The sequence below is a fragment of the Amblyomma americanum genome, chromosome 8 (genome assembly GCF_052857255.1).
Source record: "Amblyomma americanum isolate KBUSLIRL-KWMA chromosome 8, ASM5285725v1, whole genome shotgun sequence".
Classification (NCBI taxonomy): Eukaryota; Metazoa; Arthropoda; class Arachnida; order Ixodida; family Ixodidae; genus Amblyomma; species Amblyomma americanum.
The window spans coordinates 18396668-18415908 of record NC_135504.1 but is presented as its reverse complement, the minus strand read 5'-3'; the positions used below and the strand labels follow the sequence as shown (position 1 = coordinate 18415908).

The 19241-nt window shown below is 50.9% G+C and overlaps 2 protein-coding genes across 3 annotated transcripts in view; both read right to left on the bottom strand.

The window, feature by feature from the left end:
* Window positions 1–5681, bottom strand: part of LOC144102190 (uncharacterized) — a 21949-nt gene extending 16268 nt beyond the window's left edge. The window contains exons 1-2 of the mRNA XM_077635503.1: window positions 5634–5681; window positions 1573–1685 (exon numbers count right to left, since the gene is read on the bottom strand). Of these exons, the coding sequence (XP_077491629.1) occupies window positions 1573–1685; window positions 5634–5681 (161 nt within the window). The remainder of the gene's footprint in view (window positions 1–1572; window positions 1686–5633) is intronic.
* LOC144101015 (protein argonaute-2-like) lies at window positions 4879–19241 on the bottom strand. Of its 2 annotated transcripts, none has more exons than XM_077633998.1 (6): window positions 19073–19241; window positions 13354–13658; window positions 8792–10828; window positions 8107–8334; window positions 7212–7539; window positions 4879–4996 (listed from the first exon to the last, which is right to left on the bottom strand). In XM_077633998.1, exons 1-5 carry the CDS (start codon window positions 19101–19103, stop codon window positions 7228–7230), a joined length of 2913 nt encoding a protein of 970 aa, XP_077490124.1. In that variant the 5' UTR covers window positions 19104–19241; the 3' UTR covers window positions 4879–4996; window positions 7212–7227. The 2 variants fall into 2 exon arrangements, with proteins under 2 accessions (XP_077490124.1, XP_077490123.1); XM_077633997.1 differs by lacking the exon at window positions 19073–19241 and adding an exon at window positions 16033–16100.

Genomic DNA, 19241 nt, shown 5'->3' with positions numbered 1-19241 from the left:
AAGAAAAAGTCATCACAGTACGGGGTCCCCATATTGGGACCGGGGTCCCCAGACCAGGCGAATTTTTCAAATGAAAAGCTGCTGTGACAACTGTACAGCCTTCCTTTGTAGCCGTACGGCTGCACTCGGGTAGATGCTAACGAGTAATTACTCCCTAATTGAAATCTACTTCACCATGGGGGCTTCTCTTAGATACACTCGACTAAGAAGAGTTTATTATAAGGGATTTACCTGAAAGTTTCTGGTGACAGAACTTCAAAAATACTGCATAGATGATGTCAGCAGAGAAACCCAGGAGACATATGATAGCTAACTTTCAATAATTTATCGTGAACCATGGCGCAAGGCACGTCCTGAAATTCAGTGCAATATTTCACTGCATGTTTCAGTACAATACTAGCAACAACAATGAAATTTGCGTGCTGCGTTTGCAAGATGTCTGGCCATTGTTTAAAGGTAGTGCGAGTGCATTTCGTGCCTTCCTTTGTTCTCCTCATCTTCTTGAGCTGAGCTTTATGTTTGAAATCGTGTCACCCAAACTGCCAGATTAGTCAGCTGAGAGAGACTGCTCCAGACATAAGAGGGATATCTCTGAGGAAAGAATGGGCCACTTGATAATTTCACTTTCATCAGATAGGCCACCTTTCTTGTCATGTCCCACCATGTATAATGGTTGTTCAGCTACTACGTAAGTAATAAAGTCCTCTTTTTTTCTTGTGAACAAGAACAAGAAGTGAGCAGGTGTTGCCTGACGCAACAGAATTATTCTCTGTGCGAGGATATAATGTGGCCCCTAGTTTCCCACGATTCCGTGAAAAACCGCGGATTTAAGCATTTTTTGTGGAATTGTGCGTTTGCAAGTCGTTTTCATTTTTTCCCTGAACCATTGAACTCTTTCAGTGCCTTTTCTTTTTTGACAATGCATACCGCATTCTCTCTGTACCCGCAGTTACGTTCTTTGCACTTGATTGTCGCGTGCTTTGATGCAAGTTCAGGGAAAAGCTGGCTTCTTATACCGGCTCGCAAGCCTAGTGGTGAAGGTCACTTTAGATACATTGAAAACCTCGGGGGAAAAAGAATGGCGGTGGTTTAGCTCTGGTTAAACCTGGAGTGACGCGATAGCTATCAGCTGGCTGAGTGGAACTTGCTCGGTTGAATTGCAAAGTCAGTTTTTCGCCGCTCCGTTTTGCAGGGCGTTCCTTCTTCATCTTCGTCCCACTTGACACGGCGCATGCGCACAGCTGTTGCAGCTCGGTTTCGCCACCGCGCCGCACCGCCGACAGCAGCAGCTGCTCCGCACCACGTGGCTGGTCACGTGCTGCCGCCACAGTCACGTGCCACCACCACGCTGAAGGCTCGAAATGCTACCGTAATGTAGCTATTGCTACAAAATTCATACCATATACATACCACAGAACCAAATATAATGCAAGGTGCATTCTGAGGCATTCTCTTGACGTCTCCCATGGAATATTGCACTGTCTTTATTCTCAGTTTGCCGAATAAAACCTTCAACCACAGAAGGTTAGGGGGCCTTAAATATAAAGATTGGACTAGCAAAACGAAGCTCACTCGTAGGCCTTCAGTGGCTCCAAGATCTGCTGTTCGGTCTGCTGCCCATAGATCAGGAGCTGCTCAGATTCCACCTTTGCTAAGAATGCTGCCAAGGCTTGCTCTGGGTTGACCTGCACGCACAGAGTTCGCAAAGCTGACACATTTCTGCCACTCAATCAATGAAAAGTAGTTTGCCAATACCCTTCAAAATGCCAACACTAAACAGTTGCACCTTGCCAGTACTCACCAACAACGCAAAAGCTTAGAGGTAAACGCACAGGCTGGAATTTAAACTAAAGACAAGCACAGCACACATTGGGAAAAAGGAAGGGGCAACAGATAACCTACTGGAAATTGACAGCAAGAAATGGGTATGAGTGGGACAAGTAACGTGGAGAACAGATTTAGATAGAAGAAAAAGATGACGATTGATTTTTTATGGCGCAAGGGCATCTGTGGACAAAGGGTGCCATGGCACAAGGCATTTTTCTTCTACTCAAAGCGGGGTCAAAGACCTCTTTCCCAAGCATTTCACGTTAAATAAGCCGAGCACCAGGCCAGGGGAAAGCTTGTCCCCTACCACCGGTGGGGACCCGGCGGCACAGGGGATTGAATTCCGCCGAAGAGCCAGATTAGGGAGCCTGCTTTCTAGGACACAGTGGCCGCAGCTGGGCAAACAGGAGAGGAGTCCTGTCACCCTTCCTTTTTAATCTCTCACTAATTAAAATTCCTTCTAAATTAGCAGCCATCCCGGGGCTGCAACACACATTCTACGCAGATGATATCACTTTATGGACCACAACTGGCAGCGATGGTCAGATAGAGGATACCCTGCAACAAGCTGTAGACATAATACAAGACCTGGCGGGTAAAGCAGGGCTAACCTGCTCGCCCTCCAAGTCCGAATTATTTCTAATCAGATACAAACCAAGGGGCCCTCGAGCAAAAAATTACAAACCTCCGCCTCCACTGAAAATCTGGGTGGAAGGGCTCCCTGTAAAGGAAGTTCAAACTATAAGAATCCTAGGACTCTTCCTTCAGTCGAACCGGAAGAACAAGGCAACACTACAAAAACTCCAGACAACCGTCAATATGACGGTAAGACTAATTAGACGAATTGCAAGCAAAAGGAAGGAAGTGAAGGAGACAGAACTTTGCAAAATAGTACAAGCATTTCTAATAAGCAGGCTTGTCTATGCACTCCCATACTTAAAATTAGACAGTAGTGAAAAAGCCGAAGTAGAGTCTATGATTAGAACAGCATAAAAGGTAGCATTAGGGCTACCGAACTGTACCTCCACCGGAAGGTTTCTGGGCTTGGGAGTACCCAACACCTTAGACGAGCTTACAGAGGCACACTTAACAATGCAGAGAGGCCGGCTTTCCCGCACCAAAGCAGGAAGAACCATACTTGATCATTTAGGACTAGACATACAGTTGCCACAACAATATACCAAAACACAGATACCTAAACGCATCGCTAAAGTAATAAGAGTTAAGCCACTAGCTAAGAATATACATCCTGCTCACCACGAGGGGAGAAGGGCTAGGGCAAAAGCTCTACACAACATATACAACCAAGATGAACATGCAGTATATGTATATGCCGCAGAATATCCCCAGAAACAAGCGTTCGCACTAACGGCGGTGGATACGCAAGGTAGACTGATAGTCTCCGGCACTACCATAACGAAATCCTCGGAAACGGTAGAAGAGGCGACAATCGCCCTTGCTATCATTAACACAGAAGCTACTACCATACTCAGCGACTCTAAATTTGCCATACGCAATTATGCGAGGGGCAGAATTTCTCAGGCAGCAATGAGCATATTGGGTCAAACCAAAGACTTAGACAGAGTTATTGAATTGATAAGGGTCCCGGCTCACTCGGGGAACCCTGGTAACGAAGCGGCACACAGCTCGAGGATTCGTCAGCCGAGCAGGGGACGCTGTCGTTGCCGAGAGTTTTTCGAAGGACGGCCTATCATCTTTTCACGATATTACTACTCATTTTAAACTTGAAAGGAGGATATTCCCTCCTCCAGACAAAGCCTTTTAATAAGGAGCAGGAGACCACTTGGAGGCGACTCCAGACGCGACCCTTCATGACGCCTTAGCTGTTGTCAAAATTCTACCCCGGTGAATACGACCCTGCATGTACATTATGTGCTGATTTAGCCACTTATGATACCTATTGTGGAATTGTAAAGAGGAGCCGCCCCCGAAATCTAATACAGGTTCCTACTCTCGAGCAGTGGGAGGCCGTGTTGGTCAGCTCAGACTTGGGAGTTCAAACCCGGGACATTGAATGGGCTACCCAGGTAGCTGTCAGCCGTGGACTGATAGCCACCTAGCACGGATCGTCTGCATTATGCCTTTTCTAACGAATTAAATGTTTTCCAATCCAATCTGCGTCCTTGTAACGCCGAATGCTTAGCAGTGCGATGTTAGCAGTAAGAACGTTAGATTTCAATACAGCCATGTCGCCGCAACGCGAACGCGCAGCTTACGTAAAAACCCTCTGCAAAAAGAATGAAGCCCTGAAGCTTTGCATTGCTTCCGGTTAAACAGATTACGTGATGTGAAGCACTGTATATGAAGCGACGTTTTCAATTAGACACGATTTTAAACATCTTTGTTTTGGTAACCACGACATGGTTTAGTACAGGAATAAGTTCACAAGCACAAGCACAACACAAGCACACAAGCACTGTATGAGTGAAAACTTATTGCTTTTCTGACCAAAAAGTGTTGTGAAGGTAGCCCTAGTCCAGGGCACCTGAGGCGGCGTGTGTCCATTCCACCAGCCAGTGCTGGTCATCTGGTTGCAGCTTAGCTCCTGGTGCGGGGATTTTGCTATAAAACAAGGGGCTTACTCCAAGACGACTCGGCAGTCACTGCAGGCCCGAACACTACACTGGAACAGTGGGTGGAAAGATCAAAATGTTGCCGAAGAAATATTTGGAGTCCCACAGAAGCACTAATTTATATTGCATGAAGATCACTTTCCTAGCGCAAGCTGGAGTCTTGACAAAGGTTGTACATAGTTACAGGCCGAATTCCATCCCAGGCCCAGAAACATCCGGGGTTCTGACCTAACCAGGATTGCTGGCAGAAAAGCCTGGAGAGGGGGGGGGGACATAGAACTCTGGGAACGGTGTTAAGGCTACCAACATCCACACACGAGCAGCCATGTGGCACAGCACCCGCTTAATTACAGACTGTTACTCCCTGCCCATATTGCTCACTGGAATTGGAGTCATTTCATTTACTGTCGGCCAGTTGTGAATAAAACAACGCAGTTATGCCACGAGCACAAGTCACTTTATTTCAAAACAAAACAAAAGATGTTTAAAAACAAAACAGGCACCCTTTAATGTCATTGCACCCATAAAGTAAAAAGAAAAAAAGGGTGGTGGCAGTCTGCCCTGCTGTTGAAGACCTGAAACAGACAAAACGAACAAGCACAAGAGTCATGCCGCTGATTCAAGCTGCAGCTTGATTCTGTAAGGGAGCTGTGCTGTCAGCTTGAGTGCAGACAGCACAGCTCCCTTACAGAAGTTTCTTTACACACTCTATATATCCATAGACTCAATAGACAAAAACTAGAGAACAGTCTATAGGCAACACATTACCTATAGTCAGTCTATAGACAATTTATAGATTTATGGCCATACCCTTTTAGTCGACTTGTCTATAGACAGTCTTATCTACTACGAATTGACAAACCAAAATATCAACAGGAAGGCAGTAGAGTCTATAAGAAGCCTATAGACTATCTATAGACCACTTTTGTAAGGGAAGCTTCCCGTGCCGGGAGCATCGCACACTAAAGCGGTAACAAAATATTAGGGCGAACACACGAATAACATCAGAAATGCACAAGAAGGCTGACACAACTACATTGAAACACATTCTCCTCATTTGTACATGATCAAATTTGTCACCAAAAGATTTTGCATGTTCAAACAATCGCGGATTTTGGGCATTCATTGGTAAGAAAAATGAAAGGGGACACAAGGTCCGCCTGAAGGGTATGATGTGATAGTGTAACCCTTAACGTCACGTAGGTGGCCCACCTGCTGGTTGCTGTTGGTTGCTGTCTGGTCAAAACCTAACAGAGCCATGCCCATGACTTCATTCACGGCACCGATGCCGACCACGCAAATACCAGATCTTATGGAGAACGGGGCATTTAACGCTGTCGCGTTAAAATTCACCACCTTTTGAGAAGAGCAAGAGGCAGGCCCTTACCTCTTCCACGAGGTAGTTTCATGCTTGTATGATGCGCCTGCACACCAAGCAGTGTAGCAGGGCATACTCTAGTGAGCGTAATACTAGACGTTGCAAAACGGATGAAGCCCATACACGTGGCATGAATTGCTTAAATATACCGTGAATTCAAGGGGTGAAAAGATGTTCGTACATTACCTAGGCCAGGTATTTCTAAAACAAAATCAGTGTAACGCCGAATTGAAAGGACGATCAATCAGTTTCCTAGGAATGCAGGAAATAAAGGTAATAACATCATGATTCTTTGAAGATAATTTCACGAATTTTAAGTCGACGTTTTGGCCTAATTTTTTGAAATATGAATTCTTGAAGAATTAGGTCCTAGCGAAATTTAGTTGATTATCTTTACATGACTATAAAACCCAATTCATGTGGTGACCGTTACGTGACGTCAATTGTGAACTTCTTAACTGAAACTTTAACTGAGGACCGAAACTGCAGGAAAGTTTTCGATAAACTAGGCGTTGACCAGAAAAAAACTCAGCCATGGCTTAAGTCTCAAAATCAATTTTGTAGCCAATAAAAATTTCTTGATACAGTCTGGTGGCTACAGCCTTCCGCGAGTTGCTGACGAAGAGCAAGAGAGGGTGCCCTGCAGAGTGAAGAATATTTTCCGCTAAACCGCAACAGCACAAGTGTCAGCTGGCGAGGCGTTACAATCTCTACGGCGCTCGGTTCGAACCATCTGCGATATTGCACTGCCCCAAGTACTTAGTCTTGCTTCGTCGTTTGGTGCAATAAAACAAACAGAAACTGGTGCAATAAAACAAACAGAAACCAGTCACGTCCCCGTCGTTTTGGAGAAGGACGAAGCTAAAGTAATTGCTGCCGTGGTATAAGAGCATAGACTGTTTCAAAATGGCCGCCGTAGGGATTGCTACGCCTCTCCAAAAGGACGTCACCTTTGTTCGAAATTTTGTCGAAACATCGCATAATTACTTTATGTACGAGCTTTGACAGAATTAACTGTGAGTAACAAGCCTGTCCATGGCTTAGGTCCGGCGTTTCCATGTTTTGTTTGCCAACGAGGCTCAAGTTCCTTAATTAACGGCACTGTATAGGGCAACTTTTTGCTAATGAGCCCTCGTGTCGAGAAGTTGGTTCATATGCACATAGCCTACATTGCTCACATTTACTGACCGGCCGTGAAGGCACAGTGGCGATAGGAAGACCCCCGTGAGCCATGCAAAGGCAGTGCACACTAAGGAACCCTCAGGTGTTCCAAGACTAATGCGGAGCTCTCCACAACAATACCTCTCATAACCCATGAGCCTCCTTGGAACGTTAAACACAATCACCACGACACATCTAGGTATGGCGCGGTGACGTCACGGCAGCTCAGTGAACTCTAGTGCATCGCTCACCCGGCAGCGGTCCTCCTCAGACAAAGTACATGGCACCCTGGAGGGAATCGAGCACTTTGACGGCCTCGACGTACTGCCTGGTGGTGACCGAGTCGGCGCTGCCCTCGGACGAGTCGCTACTCGAGCTAGACACGTCAACCTTGCTCGCCACGTGGTTCTTGGCCCGGTACGCGGCCAGGTGCGCGTAGTAGACGGGTGCCGGGATGCTCACGCTGCGCGCACAGCGGGCATACGTATGGCAGAGGTAGTAACTCAGCTTCTCCAGCTCATCCGCTGTAAAGCTTGAGTCGTCCCACACGACGTAGTAGTGCGACGGCTTGCTCGTGCCCTGCACCGCAGACGCCACGTGGACGGTTAAACCCGCGGGACCGCAGCAATAATGTCTATAGTTGTAGACGACAGACCTCGCGTCACATCCACGCCACTAACTTAGGAATCAAGAGGAAGAAATGGATTCGGGCAGGGTATGCAATGCGAGGGGAAAACAACCGCTGGTCCTTAAGGGCAACGGAGTGGATTCCAATGGAGGCGTAGCAAGGGGCGGCAGGAAGCTAGGTGGGCGGATGAGAAGTTGGCCTTTATGCCCAGTGGCAAAGTCAGGCTGATTATACTACTGATGATGATGAACTGAGTGTGTCCAAAATTTGTTACTTTTCCTTGTGGCCCCCTTTCTGGAACTCGTTACACTTTTCGGAAGCTCTTTACCGGCTGTTATGCAATGAACATCAATGTTGGCGCATGCGCTGTTGCTATCCATAGTGTTGCATTGACATGTTCTGAGGACGTTGAGTTCGTTTCTGCGTCATTGGGGAGTTTCAGCGACCCTGTGATCCTCTATGGCTATTAGTACCGATTATTGAGACTATGCCCCAGACGGCATTCCATTACTGCGCACCTGAATGCCGAAGTGGCTGCAGAGGTAGAAGTCGAAGTCGAGAGGGTGCGTGACCACGGAGTCTACGATGGTGCCGGGCGGCACGTTGCGGCACTTGCCAACCCCGTCCCGCTCGCTGGCGGGCATGAAACGCGTGTGGTGACGCTTCTGGACCACGATGAAGGTCAGCGCCGGCTCGTATGTCTCGTTCGGGGAAAGCTCCTGACACGCCAGTCGGATGGCGCTCACCTGTAAACAAGATGAGGGCCAAGTTGTAGTCCTGAACAGGCCGGCTAATTTGTTAAAACACTTTCTTGAGCTTGACATAGGGAATGGACAGGACAACACCAAGGTGTGCAGAACTGCTACGAACCGTCATCTCCGCACCAAGTTGGGAGAAACTTATGGCGCTGTGAGTAAATTAGTATCGTATTTGGAAAACTGATAGAATACACATTAATTTGGAAGCGTGTCTGATCACGCTAGCAGGAAATTCATGACAGCTAAAAATGCAACTCAGTGCAAGACAGGTGCGATGAACACCAGCGATGTGGTGTCCAGCGCTCAGGTGTGTTGCATTTCATTAAGACCCGCCAGTCCATCATGTTCGTTGTTGCATCTGCGAGACAATATGCTGCTGCCTCTTACAATTATAAACAACCCACTAAAAGATGTGGGGATAAAACTTATTGCATTCAAAACTTACCTCACGGTTGCGAACCTCCATGAACTGCCCTTCGCTCACTCCGTCCCGGTAGAAGATGATGCGCTCTGGCTTGTGCTTGGTAGCACGGTAAAAGGCCTTCAGCATGTCTTTCATCATGTCCTTGAGGTCCTTGATGATTTCCAGGCGCGAAGTGGCGGCGGACTCCTCCATCTGGACACGAATGGAGGCATGGAACTTGTACGGGATAGCATCCAAGCTACCAACGCACGCCGCGATGGACGGCCGGAGCTTGTCCCCGGGCGCCGGGTGAGTCACGTCCGCGCCGATGATGATCACCGGCTTCTGGAAGATGTCTGGCTTCTCCTGGGCCAGCAGGCTGTTGTTGGTGCCGCCCAGCTTGGCGTTGATCTTCTGGCAAAGGTTGGTGATGAGCGCGGCATTGCACTTCTTGGTCACGTTGTTGTCCATCACGCACTGGGTGCGCAGCCCGATCTCAGTCTCGGCTACCTGCTTGATCTCGGCGTAATTCGTGTTCTTGGCGAGCACGATTATGACCATCTCGACTTTCGCCGTCTTGCGCTGCTGCTCGAGCAGGATGTCCCGCATGGGCTTGCGGTTCGCGTCAATCGTGGTCACGTCCAGTGGCTGCTCGATGTGCATGCCCAGTTCCTGGCCGACGCGAATGAGCATCTTGATGAAGTTGTCGAGGCTGTCTTGCTGCGCGAACCGGCTCAGGTTGAGCAGCGTCCAGCGGGCCAGCGTGGCTGGCTTGTAGAAGTGACGGCCCCGCAGTTCCCAGGTGCCGTCGCGGGGCTTGCCGACGGAGTTGTTCTCGAAGACCAGCGACGGCGGGTCCAGCACCCGGCCCTTGAGCTGCGTAGGCTCGGTGTTGATCTTGATGCCGAACTCGTGCAGATACTGGTCGCTGCTCCTGACCAGGTCCCGCACCGACTGGCGGATCTCGTTGAAACGCTTGGCCGGGGGCTGGGCCGTGCGCTTGATCATCTCAGATGTCTGGTTCTCGTCCAGTTTCTTCTTGCAGTGCTGCCCTGCGACGATCTCGCAGACCTCCAGTGGGAGGTAGACCGGGTGGGTCTCGCTGCCGGTCTGGATGCAGGGCAGGTTCGGGTAGGAGAGGCGGCCGTAGCGGTTCTGGAAGTAGTTGGCCACCGAGCAACTGGAGCCATCTTCCATGTTGAAGAACAGCTTCTTGGCTGGTTCCTTGGTGACACGAACCACCTTGTACTTGCGCGGGTAGGGAAGGTGGGTGACCTTGACGCGCAAACCCTTCAGCTCCTTGTTGAGACGGATGTTCTGGAAGTCCCGCAGTTCTCTGAAGTCTCCTGCCGACATCTCGCGCCGGCCCTCGCTGAACAGCTTGCACATGAAGCTGGTCACCGGCAGAGGCTCGTAGAAGGCAGTGGCCGACATGTCGACGTTGAGCATGGGCTTCCACTGAGCAGGCCGCACGCTCGTGTAGTAGCCGAACCAGACTTCTCGGCCACCTCCGAGGGTGTTGTTGTCGTTCGGGAGCGGCGGCTTGAAGAAGGACCGCCCGACGGGCATGAGGTTGATCGACGGTCCGTGCCGCATGACGATGTCCACGGCTTGGAGGACCTCCTGGGGAACCTGGCTGACACGGTTATTGAAGACTGCGTGCAGCGTGTTCAAATTCACAGTGGCCGCGTACTGGATCTTGACGATGAACTTCTGAATCCGCTTGTCCTCCTCGAAGTCGACCGTGAAGGTGCGCTCGCGGAACTTGAGCTCGCTGCGCGTGTACAGGTTCTTACGGCCGTCGAAGGCGGGCATGCAGCCGTTCAGGTCGACCCGGTACTTCTTCACCAGCAGCTCGATGACCAGGCGGTTGATCTTGGTGCTGATGCAGCGGTACTTGCGCTTCTCGGGCACTTTGGCCTCCTTGCGCGTCTCTGAGCAGATCTCCACGTCGTAGTGGAAAACGTTTCCGGTAGGAATGTCAACGCTGAAGTGGTTGGCGGTCAACTGGATCGGCCGACCCAGTTTTCCTTGCGAGGGCCGGTGCGGGAAATGGGATGGCAAGGTCCGCTCGATTTCCTGCAGAACACGCCGGGGCAGCCCGCGGCTAAGGTTTAAACTCCCACAGCGCACAACTAGTGTTCAGAATTCTTCGAGAAAATGTTTGAATATTGAATTGTTATGGAAATATTGGAAGGTAATGTTATGGAAATATTGTAGGTAACGGTCATAGAGCTTTTTTTGCTAGCTGGAATCAAGCAGTTAAGACTTCCATAGCAAAAAAAAATGAACGCTTCTGACGGTAACAAAAACGTTAATAAAAAATTCAAGCCTACCAACGGGAGATTTGAAGATATTTTGTCCAGAATTGTCGGGTAGGCAGTTGAATTACGCACAAATTCCGTTCATGAACTACGCTTGCCTCTGCATTAGCTGTCTAAAAGCAAACTCCCTCAGAAATCGGTTAATCGATATAAGCGAAGATATAATGAGTTGCGCGTCACGTTGCTGATATCGAGAAGTCAAAATTATCTCGGCAAAGTAAGGAGAGAAACCAAAGTGAATGGAATGCATTGGTCAGATTGTCACGTCTCTACGCTGCGGATCGAGAACTCGTGATTTTGTTTCGGCGAGGCTCACTTTTTCTCCTGTGGACTACTAGCACGGAACCAACTCCTGTGAGCTCTTAATCGGCCGTAGTACTCTTTCTTATCTTTTACTTGTAAAGTACCGTGAATTTCGAGACAAACACGAAAATTTCAAATTTCAGACACTCCTGTGGGGCGAAGTGAGAGCTGTGGGCACCTGAAGTTTGCAGCGTCAGTCGCAGCACTTTAACATAGGCCAGCGAGAGGACCAACCTTTTTTTAAGGGAATGAAGATACCAAGTTTCTGGCAATGTACAGAAAAACTGCAATATGAAATCTACTTTGTCGTGTTAATTGAAACACTTACACTGAACTGTTGCAGAAGCCAGGATGGCAGAAAATGAACAAAGAGCTATATATAAGTTTTTGTATGCTTCATAAGACATGGTGCTTACTTGTGTCATCACAACAGTCTTTCGACTGCTGAAAGCAAAACAAATTGCATGAAAGAATAAATTCATTTATAATTTAGGCGCTTAGCGCAAGCGAATTTCACAGAGTGATTCATTTTTACTATATTTGCGTGCATGTGTGTTTGGTTTTTATGGCGCATAAGCAGCTGAGCCTACCATGCACAGGGTTGACAAGATCTCACTGCGGCGCTGGAAAACAACTTGTTCTTTAAAAAAGTTCATTACCTGATGACACTTCCTTCTTTTATTAATCTAACTACTCGTGACAGGTCTACTACTACATTCTCTGCTAAGAGCAAGCAGGGGTGGAATGGGACGCGTTTGTGGGGAAATTTCGAGTTTCCTGCATGAAAAAATATGCAAGACATATTCAAAAGGAGGATTTTCTTGTGTCTCAAATTTCTTGCACATCATTCGGAAGTTTGCAACCACAACGAAAATTTTGACGAGCACATTAAGCGAGCCCGTAGTGCTTTTACACAACCACATTCCATTTTCCGTGCTTCGTTGAAGCCATCAAGTGACGTGCATCAAGTAGCTGCATAGGCCACGTCTGGAGTACCTGAGCAAGCAATGCAAACACGCGTCTCTTATTCGCAATGTGGTACCTGAATCCCATCATTGAACTTAAAGTAAAGCCAACCTTCGAAGAACAAAATGGGGCAGTAGACGTCTTTCACATGTCGCGTAAAGATAGGTTGCACATAAGGGGCATTCACATGAAAGAAGACTGGAATGCACTTGTCCCGTCTTCTTTCATGTGAATGTCACTTTTGCGCTACCGATCTTTACGCTACGGTGAACCATCTTGCTGAATCGCATATGTCGGTGGGCACCAGAACCGCGCCATAAAGGGAGGGAGGAAAGTGGGAGTAAAAGAAGACAGGAAGAAATAGGTGCCGTAGTGGAAGTCTCTGGTATAATTTCCACCATTAATTTCTGAAAGATGCCGCTCACCTCCTAATGAGCCCATACTTTCGACATCAGGCCCTCCCATTGGTCAGACGCCGTCCCGTGCTTTCACGCGCTTTCTCCTTCCCTCTTTCCCTTCCCACGCGGTGCCAAAAAACGCGAGCGGTGCATGCAAGCACCGATGTGATACGTAGCACGATCATTCCGGAGACTGCTCAGGTTAAGCATTGTGTAGGGGGAGCCATGGTCGATAACGGAAGAGGAGCAGCGAAGAATGAGGAGAGAGTAGATTGCGCGCTACCTTTGTCCGCTGAGGGTCGTTAGTTGAGTTAGGATCATGTGACATTTCCGAAGCCTAGTTATAAAATGCGCGGTCACTAAAAACTCCACTAACCATGCCATCGCTTGAAGTCTGGCAACTATCAAGAGCCGCGCCACTGCGCACGCGCTGATTGGTGCCGACGTGGCAGGTAGGCGCGCTGTTGACGAGAACGTGGCGCCATCTGGGCTATGTGCGCGGTAGCGGTCGACTATGTACTGATATGCTACGACGGCTTTAGCGCCCACACCCATCCACAGGCTTCAGAAACGTCCGTGGGGGCACGCAGAAACAGCAGCAGCCGCCGCTCACCCGAATCTTGAGCTCGTCATTCTGCAGTTTGTTGTGGCCGACGCCGTTAGGGGTCAGCACAGGCGCGACCATCGGCGATGGCGAGCCTTCCGTGGGCGCCACATTGCGAGCCCCGTTGCCGTTGGTGGTGCTCCCGCCGCGGGTGATGACGGCGGCTACGGCGGTGACAGCGTCCGTGCTGGTGCGAAGCTGGGGCGGGGCCGCTGTCACCACCCGCTGCTGCATAGCACTCGCGAAGGAATTCTGGGCGGCGCCATTGACAGGAAGCGCCGATGGGGCGACCGGAGAGCATCCGGTACGTCCTCCTGGACCAGAGGGAAGGAGTTAGCATCACAGATGTCGGAAAGGCTTACCGATGCGTGACCGGTCTTGCCAACATGGCATGACCAAACAGCTCTCAGCACTATTGGGAGTTTCACTATTGCATCGGCTATGTATATGTTACGTCGCTGAAGCCATGATAACCTCACCTTCTGTTGGCTCGTCCACCAGACATACACGAAAATAAGTTAGATCTTTCATTCGGTCAAATTGCACTTTGTTTTCAGGTGAAATTTTTCTGACAGCGAAATAAAAATCTGGGCAAGGCTAGGGGAGGTTGTTGAAACTGGGTAAGCTAATCTATGAGGTAAGCCTATCAAAAAAAGTATACCTTTGAGAGCAAGGTAGCGCGTGTGCGCGCTTGTGGGTGTGTGTGTGTGTCGCCTGATCAAAAGCATCAGGCGACATGCCGCGCAGGGGTGAATGTATGGCAAGAAGACTCTTACGACAAGTCGACACGGCCATTGTGAACATATCCACTTGGGGGTTCGAGACCCTCCGGATAAAAAAAAAGAAAATGCGTCGAGACCATCCGACACGACGGATTGACTGCGACCTTGGTTAGATTCGAGCGCGAATAAAAAGCGGCAAAAGAGCGAATTTAAACCAAAACTGCAAAACAAACCTCGTCGCTTCACCGCGACAAACACATGAATCGCGCGCCTCCGGGCAAGATGTAATCGCAGACTTCTCGCGCGACAGGCAAGTTTCACTAACCTAGGGGTTAGTGAAATCCAGGCCTAGCGCATTCCCGAAAGACGACCTAAATATAGGGGGGGGGGGACGCCATCTCATGACCGTTGAAGAAATTGCGCAGAATAGTCAAGAGTCGCGAAAACCGATGACGAAATTAGCTTCGGTCAAAAGCGAATCGCCACTCTCGCTAAAAGCGGCATCGCGCGCTGGACTTCGCCATTTCGCCGCGCCGTACCAAATGGACCGGGTGGCGCGGTGACCGTCTACGGTCATGACGTCATCCTAAGCCGTCCGGTCCGACAGGTCATACGGGGTGGCCCTAAAGCTAGCGATTCGGATGGCGGACCCGTGGCCTCTGCGATAGGCCCGACGGCGCGCTCTGCACTATCACGGAGGCCACGATGAGCCATGGAAAGCGCCTCCGCGATAGGCTCCGGCGGCGCGCCGAGCTATCACGTAGGCCACGGAGGGCCTTGGAAAGCGCCTCCGCGATAGGCTCCGGCAGCGCGCCGAGCTATCACGTAGGCCACGGGAGGCCTTGGAAAGCGCCTCCGCGATAGGCTCCGGCGGCGCGCCGAGCTATCACGTAGGCCACGGCAGGCCTTGGAAAGCGCCTCCGCGATAGGCTCCGGCGGCGCGTCGAGCTATCACGTAGGCCACGGCGGGCCTTGGAAAGCGCCTCCGCGAAAGGCTCCGGCGGCGCGCCGAGCTATCACGTAGGCCACGGCAGGCCTTGGAAAGCGCCTCCGCGATAGGCTCCGGCGGCGCGCCGAGCTATCACGTAGGCCACGGCGGGCCTTGGAAAGCGCCTCCGCGAAAGGCTCCGGCGGCGCGCCGAGCTATCACGTAGGCCACGGCAGGCCTTGGAAAGCGCCTCCGCGAAAGGCTCCGGCGGCGCGCCGAGCTATCACGTAGGCCACGGCGGGCCTTGCAAAGCGCCTCCGCGATAGGCTCCGGCGGCGCGCCGAGCTATCACGTAGGCCACGGCAGGCCTTGGAAAGCGCCTCCGCGATAGGCTCCGGCGGCGCGCCGAGCTATCACGTAGGCCACGGCAGGCCTTGGAAAGCGCCTCCGCGAAAGGCTCCGGCGGCGCGCCGAGCTATCACGTAGGCCACGGCGGGCCTTGGAAAGCGCCTCCGCGAAAGGCTCCGGCGGCGCGCCGAGCTATCACGTAGGCCACGGCAGGCCTTGGAAAGCGCCTCCGCGATAGGCTCCGGCGGCGCGCCGAGCTATCACGTAGGCCACGGCAGGCCTTGGAAAGCGCCTCCGCGATGGGCTCCGGCGGCGCGCCGAGCTATCACGTAGGCCACGGCGGGCCTTGGAAAGCGCCTCCGCGAAAGGCTCCGGCGGCGCGCCGAGCTATCACGTAGGCCACGGCAGGCCTTGGAAAGAGCCTCCGCGATAGGCTCCGGCGGCGCGCCGAGCTATCACGTAGGCCACGGCAGGCCTTGGAAAGCGCCTTCGCGACAGGCTCCGGCGGCGCGCCGAGTTCTATCACGTAGGCGACGGCGGGCCTTGGAAAGCGCCTCCGCGATAGGCTCCGGCGGCGCGCCGAGCTATCACGTAGGCCACGGCAGGCCTTGGAAAGCGCCTTCGCGACAGGCTCCGGCGGCGCGCCGAGCTCTATTACGTAGGCCACGGCGGGCCATGGAAAGCGCTCACCTCTTCCACGGCCTCGCGGCCGCGCTAGCTGAACGGTCTCCATTGGGGACACAGCGACCGGCCGGGCGATGAACGAGCTCCTTCTGGAACGAGCTGGGCGGAACGTGCCTCGCGCCTAGCCTCTGGCCCGGATGGGTGCGGCCCCCGGGCCGGGCCAATGGGGGAGCGAGCCAGTGTTGAACCCGCGCTGTGACGTCACAGAGGAGGGAGAGTGCGGAGCCGGGGGCGCGCGCGAGCTCATGCCACCGGCACGTGGTATGCGCTTCTTCGCCGTCTTCGACGGGGAGGTATAATTTGGTCAAGAAGCGGGATTGGAGCGGTTAGCTGCCAGACAGCGGTTAACAGTCCTGCCAAAGGTCGTGGAGGGCACGGTAAAAGTTCACTTCGCACCTTCGCTTATGGCGTTACGGCAGGTGGACAAGAGAAAGGATTTCCTAAGCTGCGCTTAGAACAACTAGGAGGACTAAGCGAGTTTAACTTGGGAGAGTTTGTCCTCTTGGTATTCCCAGAGAAGAGGGTCCGGGAGGCTCTGTTCTTCAGCCCCCCTGTACGTACGTACAGCTTCTGTCATAAGTACCAGGATGCATGATTTGCCTACTTAGTTGCACATTTGAGAACTTATGCCATCCCATAAGCTCTTAATCGCATACGGGATTTACGGTGAGGAATGCCTGGTCCTCCCCGTTTAAGACCACTTTACCTTTACGGAAGCTGTAAGGGCCCCACTATATGAGTGAGAAGCAGACCATGCAGCCTAGTTACTTTTGGCACAGACTGCACGTACCTTCGGGCCCCGTGGAGAGGAAAGAGGAAGGGATAGAGGGAAAGGCAGGCCTCCTTTTCTCAATTTAGAGCCCCTCTGATAAAGCCAAAGGAAAATAATGAGGTGACCAAATGCCTGTCCCTGCTAAGCTGTGAAAGGCATAAATCAACCAAAACAAATGAACAGGGGCTAAAGAACAGACGGCAGTTAGTCCAAAATATCTTAAAACGAAACGCTAACCATAAAAGAAAAAATCTGTCAGGGTTTGAACTGTAACTTGTTAAACCCATTATTGTGCGAAAGCATTCCCAAATCACCGAAGTCAAATTTTCGCAATGGCCCGGACCAAATTTGTTGGTCTCCATTGTGCTGGACACGATGAATTGTAGTTGGACATCGACTTTGGTCCAAAATCAACCAAAGTCAAATTTCAGGGTGCGGCCGAATTTTCGGGTGGCCCGAGCCAAATTTGGAGGTAGCCATCGCGTTCGGCGCGGTCAGTTATGGCTAGACATCGATTTTGATCAAGATCTGCAAAGGTCAAAATTCGGGGCGGGTGAGCCAAATTTTAGGGGTGTACCGGGCCAAATTTGGAGGTCGCCATCGCGTTCGACGCTGTCAGTTTTGGCTAGACATCGATTTTGGTCAAAATCTGCCAAGGCCACATTTCGGGGGTGGGTGGGCCAAATTTTAGGGGGGCCAGAGGCCAGGGCTCTTTCTCCCTTTCTTCTTTCACTCCCTCCTTTATCTCTTCCCTCACGGCGCAGTTCAGGTGTCCAACTATATATGAGACAGATACTGCGCCATTTCCTGTCCCCCCCCAAAAAACCAATTATTATCGAGTAGAGCGCTTAAAAGGCACAGTATGTCTTGACAGGCGTACCAGTGACAAGTCAGGTCCGCGGGCATGTGCCGACCACAACACACAGACACACATGTGCACACACACAAAATCTAACTGCTGCAGGACCCGCAGCTCGCATGTTGTACTGCGTTCATGAAATAGAACCATGAAATTGCCGCTGACTCGTCTTCCTAGTAATAGGACTATAATCTAAGAGACGCAGAAAGTCATGAATTTTCGAAGTACCAATCTAAATATGCTACCATGAAACTAACAGAAGGAACAGAAGGAATACACAGCACAGTGCAAATAGGCTTCCGCCAAATAGGCAGGACCTGAAGTGAAAGAATCTGAGTGGCGTGAGCATGCGTGTACAGCGGCAAGGGCGAGGCTAGATTAGAAGCTAATGATCAATCGAACACACATGGGTTAAATAATGCCCCACAAGTGCAAGCAAACAAATTAAGAAAAAGACAACCGAAACGATTAGCAATTAATAGCGCATTCATCTACCAAAGAACGAGGTGACTCGCGGCACAAGTTCTTGCACACCAAAATCGCTACAGGGCGAATCAAACACGCGAGTAAATATTTTGAGAGTGAGTAGAGACAAATAACAGGGAACAGTAGAAGTGAAATTTCCCGTAGAAACAGTCGGCCACATCAGAGATTGAGCGTACTAACGACGCATAGGCAAATCCGCTCTATTCACCTAAATAGCGTGAACAGAAGGAACCCAGCACCGTAAGATCGCACGACACGAATAAATGCCAAGTGTGCCGCGTCTTACTGACTGCCGTAGCAATTTCCCCATGAAAGTCAGCTTAAGTAAATCTCAATAACGACACCATCGGCGCTTCTACTCACTGGGAAAAAATCCTTTCAATAACTGCAAACTGTATAGCGGTCGAGCCCGGACCAGCGTCAGGACCTTCCTGTGGAAAGCCACAGCTCAAGCCACGAGCGGCTGTGCCACCGGTGAAACACCCCAGTGTCGCCACGTCAGCAGACGACTATCAAACATAACGGCATCCACACCGCGAAAAATTCAAAACAGCAGTGAGGCGGAACACCCAGAGAATATGCACTGCACAGTTTAGCTGGCCGCACTAATGAGTCGGAAAAGCCGCCCAAGCGGGCGGTCAAGTTGACCGACTCGCCGCCGCGACTAAGTGAAAATGAGGTAACGAAGTACGCAATTTATTCTCAACCTCTCGCCTCTGTGGCTCCTGGTTTTGAAAAAGCACGAATGTTATGTAATCCGTGGGTTACCCGAGTCGCTTTCGGACCGAACCTCTCTGTTCCAGGGCACGCCCACACATTTCGAACACATTACCATGTTCTTAACCTGCGCCTCGGAGGACGTATGCCACATGGTGAGCTATCAGAGAAAAAACGCGCGGGAAATTAAAAAATAAACGGAAACTACTTACTGCGGAGTCGAATTACATCCACCTTAGACATTCCGTCTTCTCCGAGTTGAACGACTTTGCGGTGAGGCCGCCTAGCCCAACACCAGCGGAGGTGGTACCGTGCTCGATGTAAGAGACGCTGATCTCAGGAACTCGCAGCCGCTGCCTTAGCCGTCGCTACCAGGAGCCG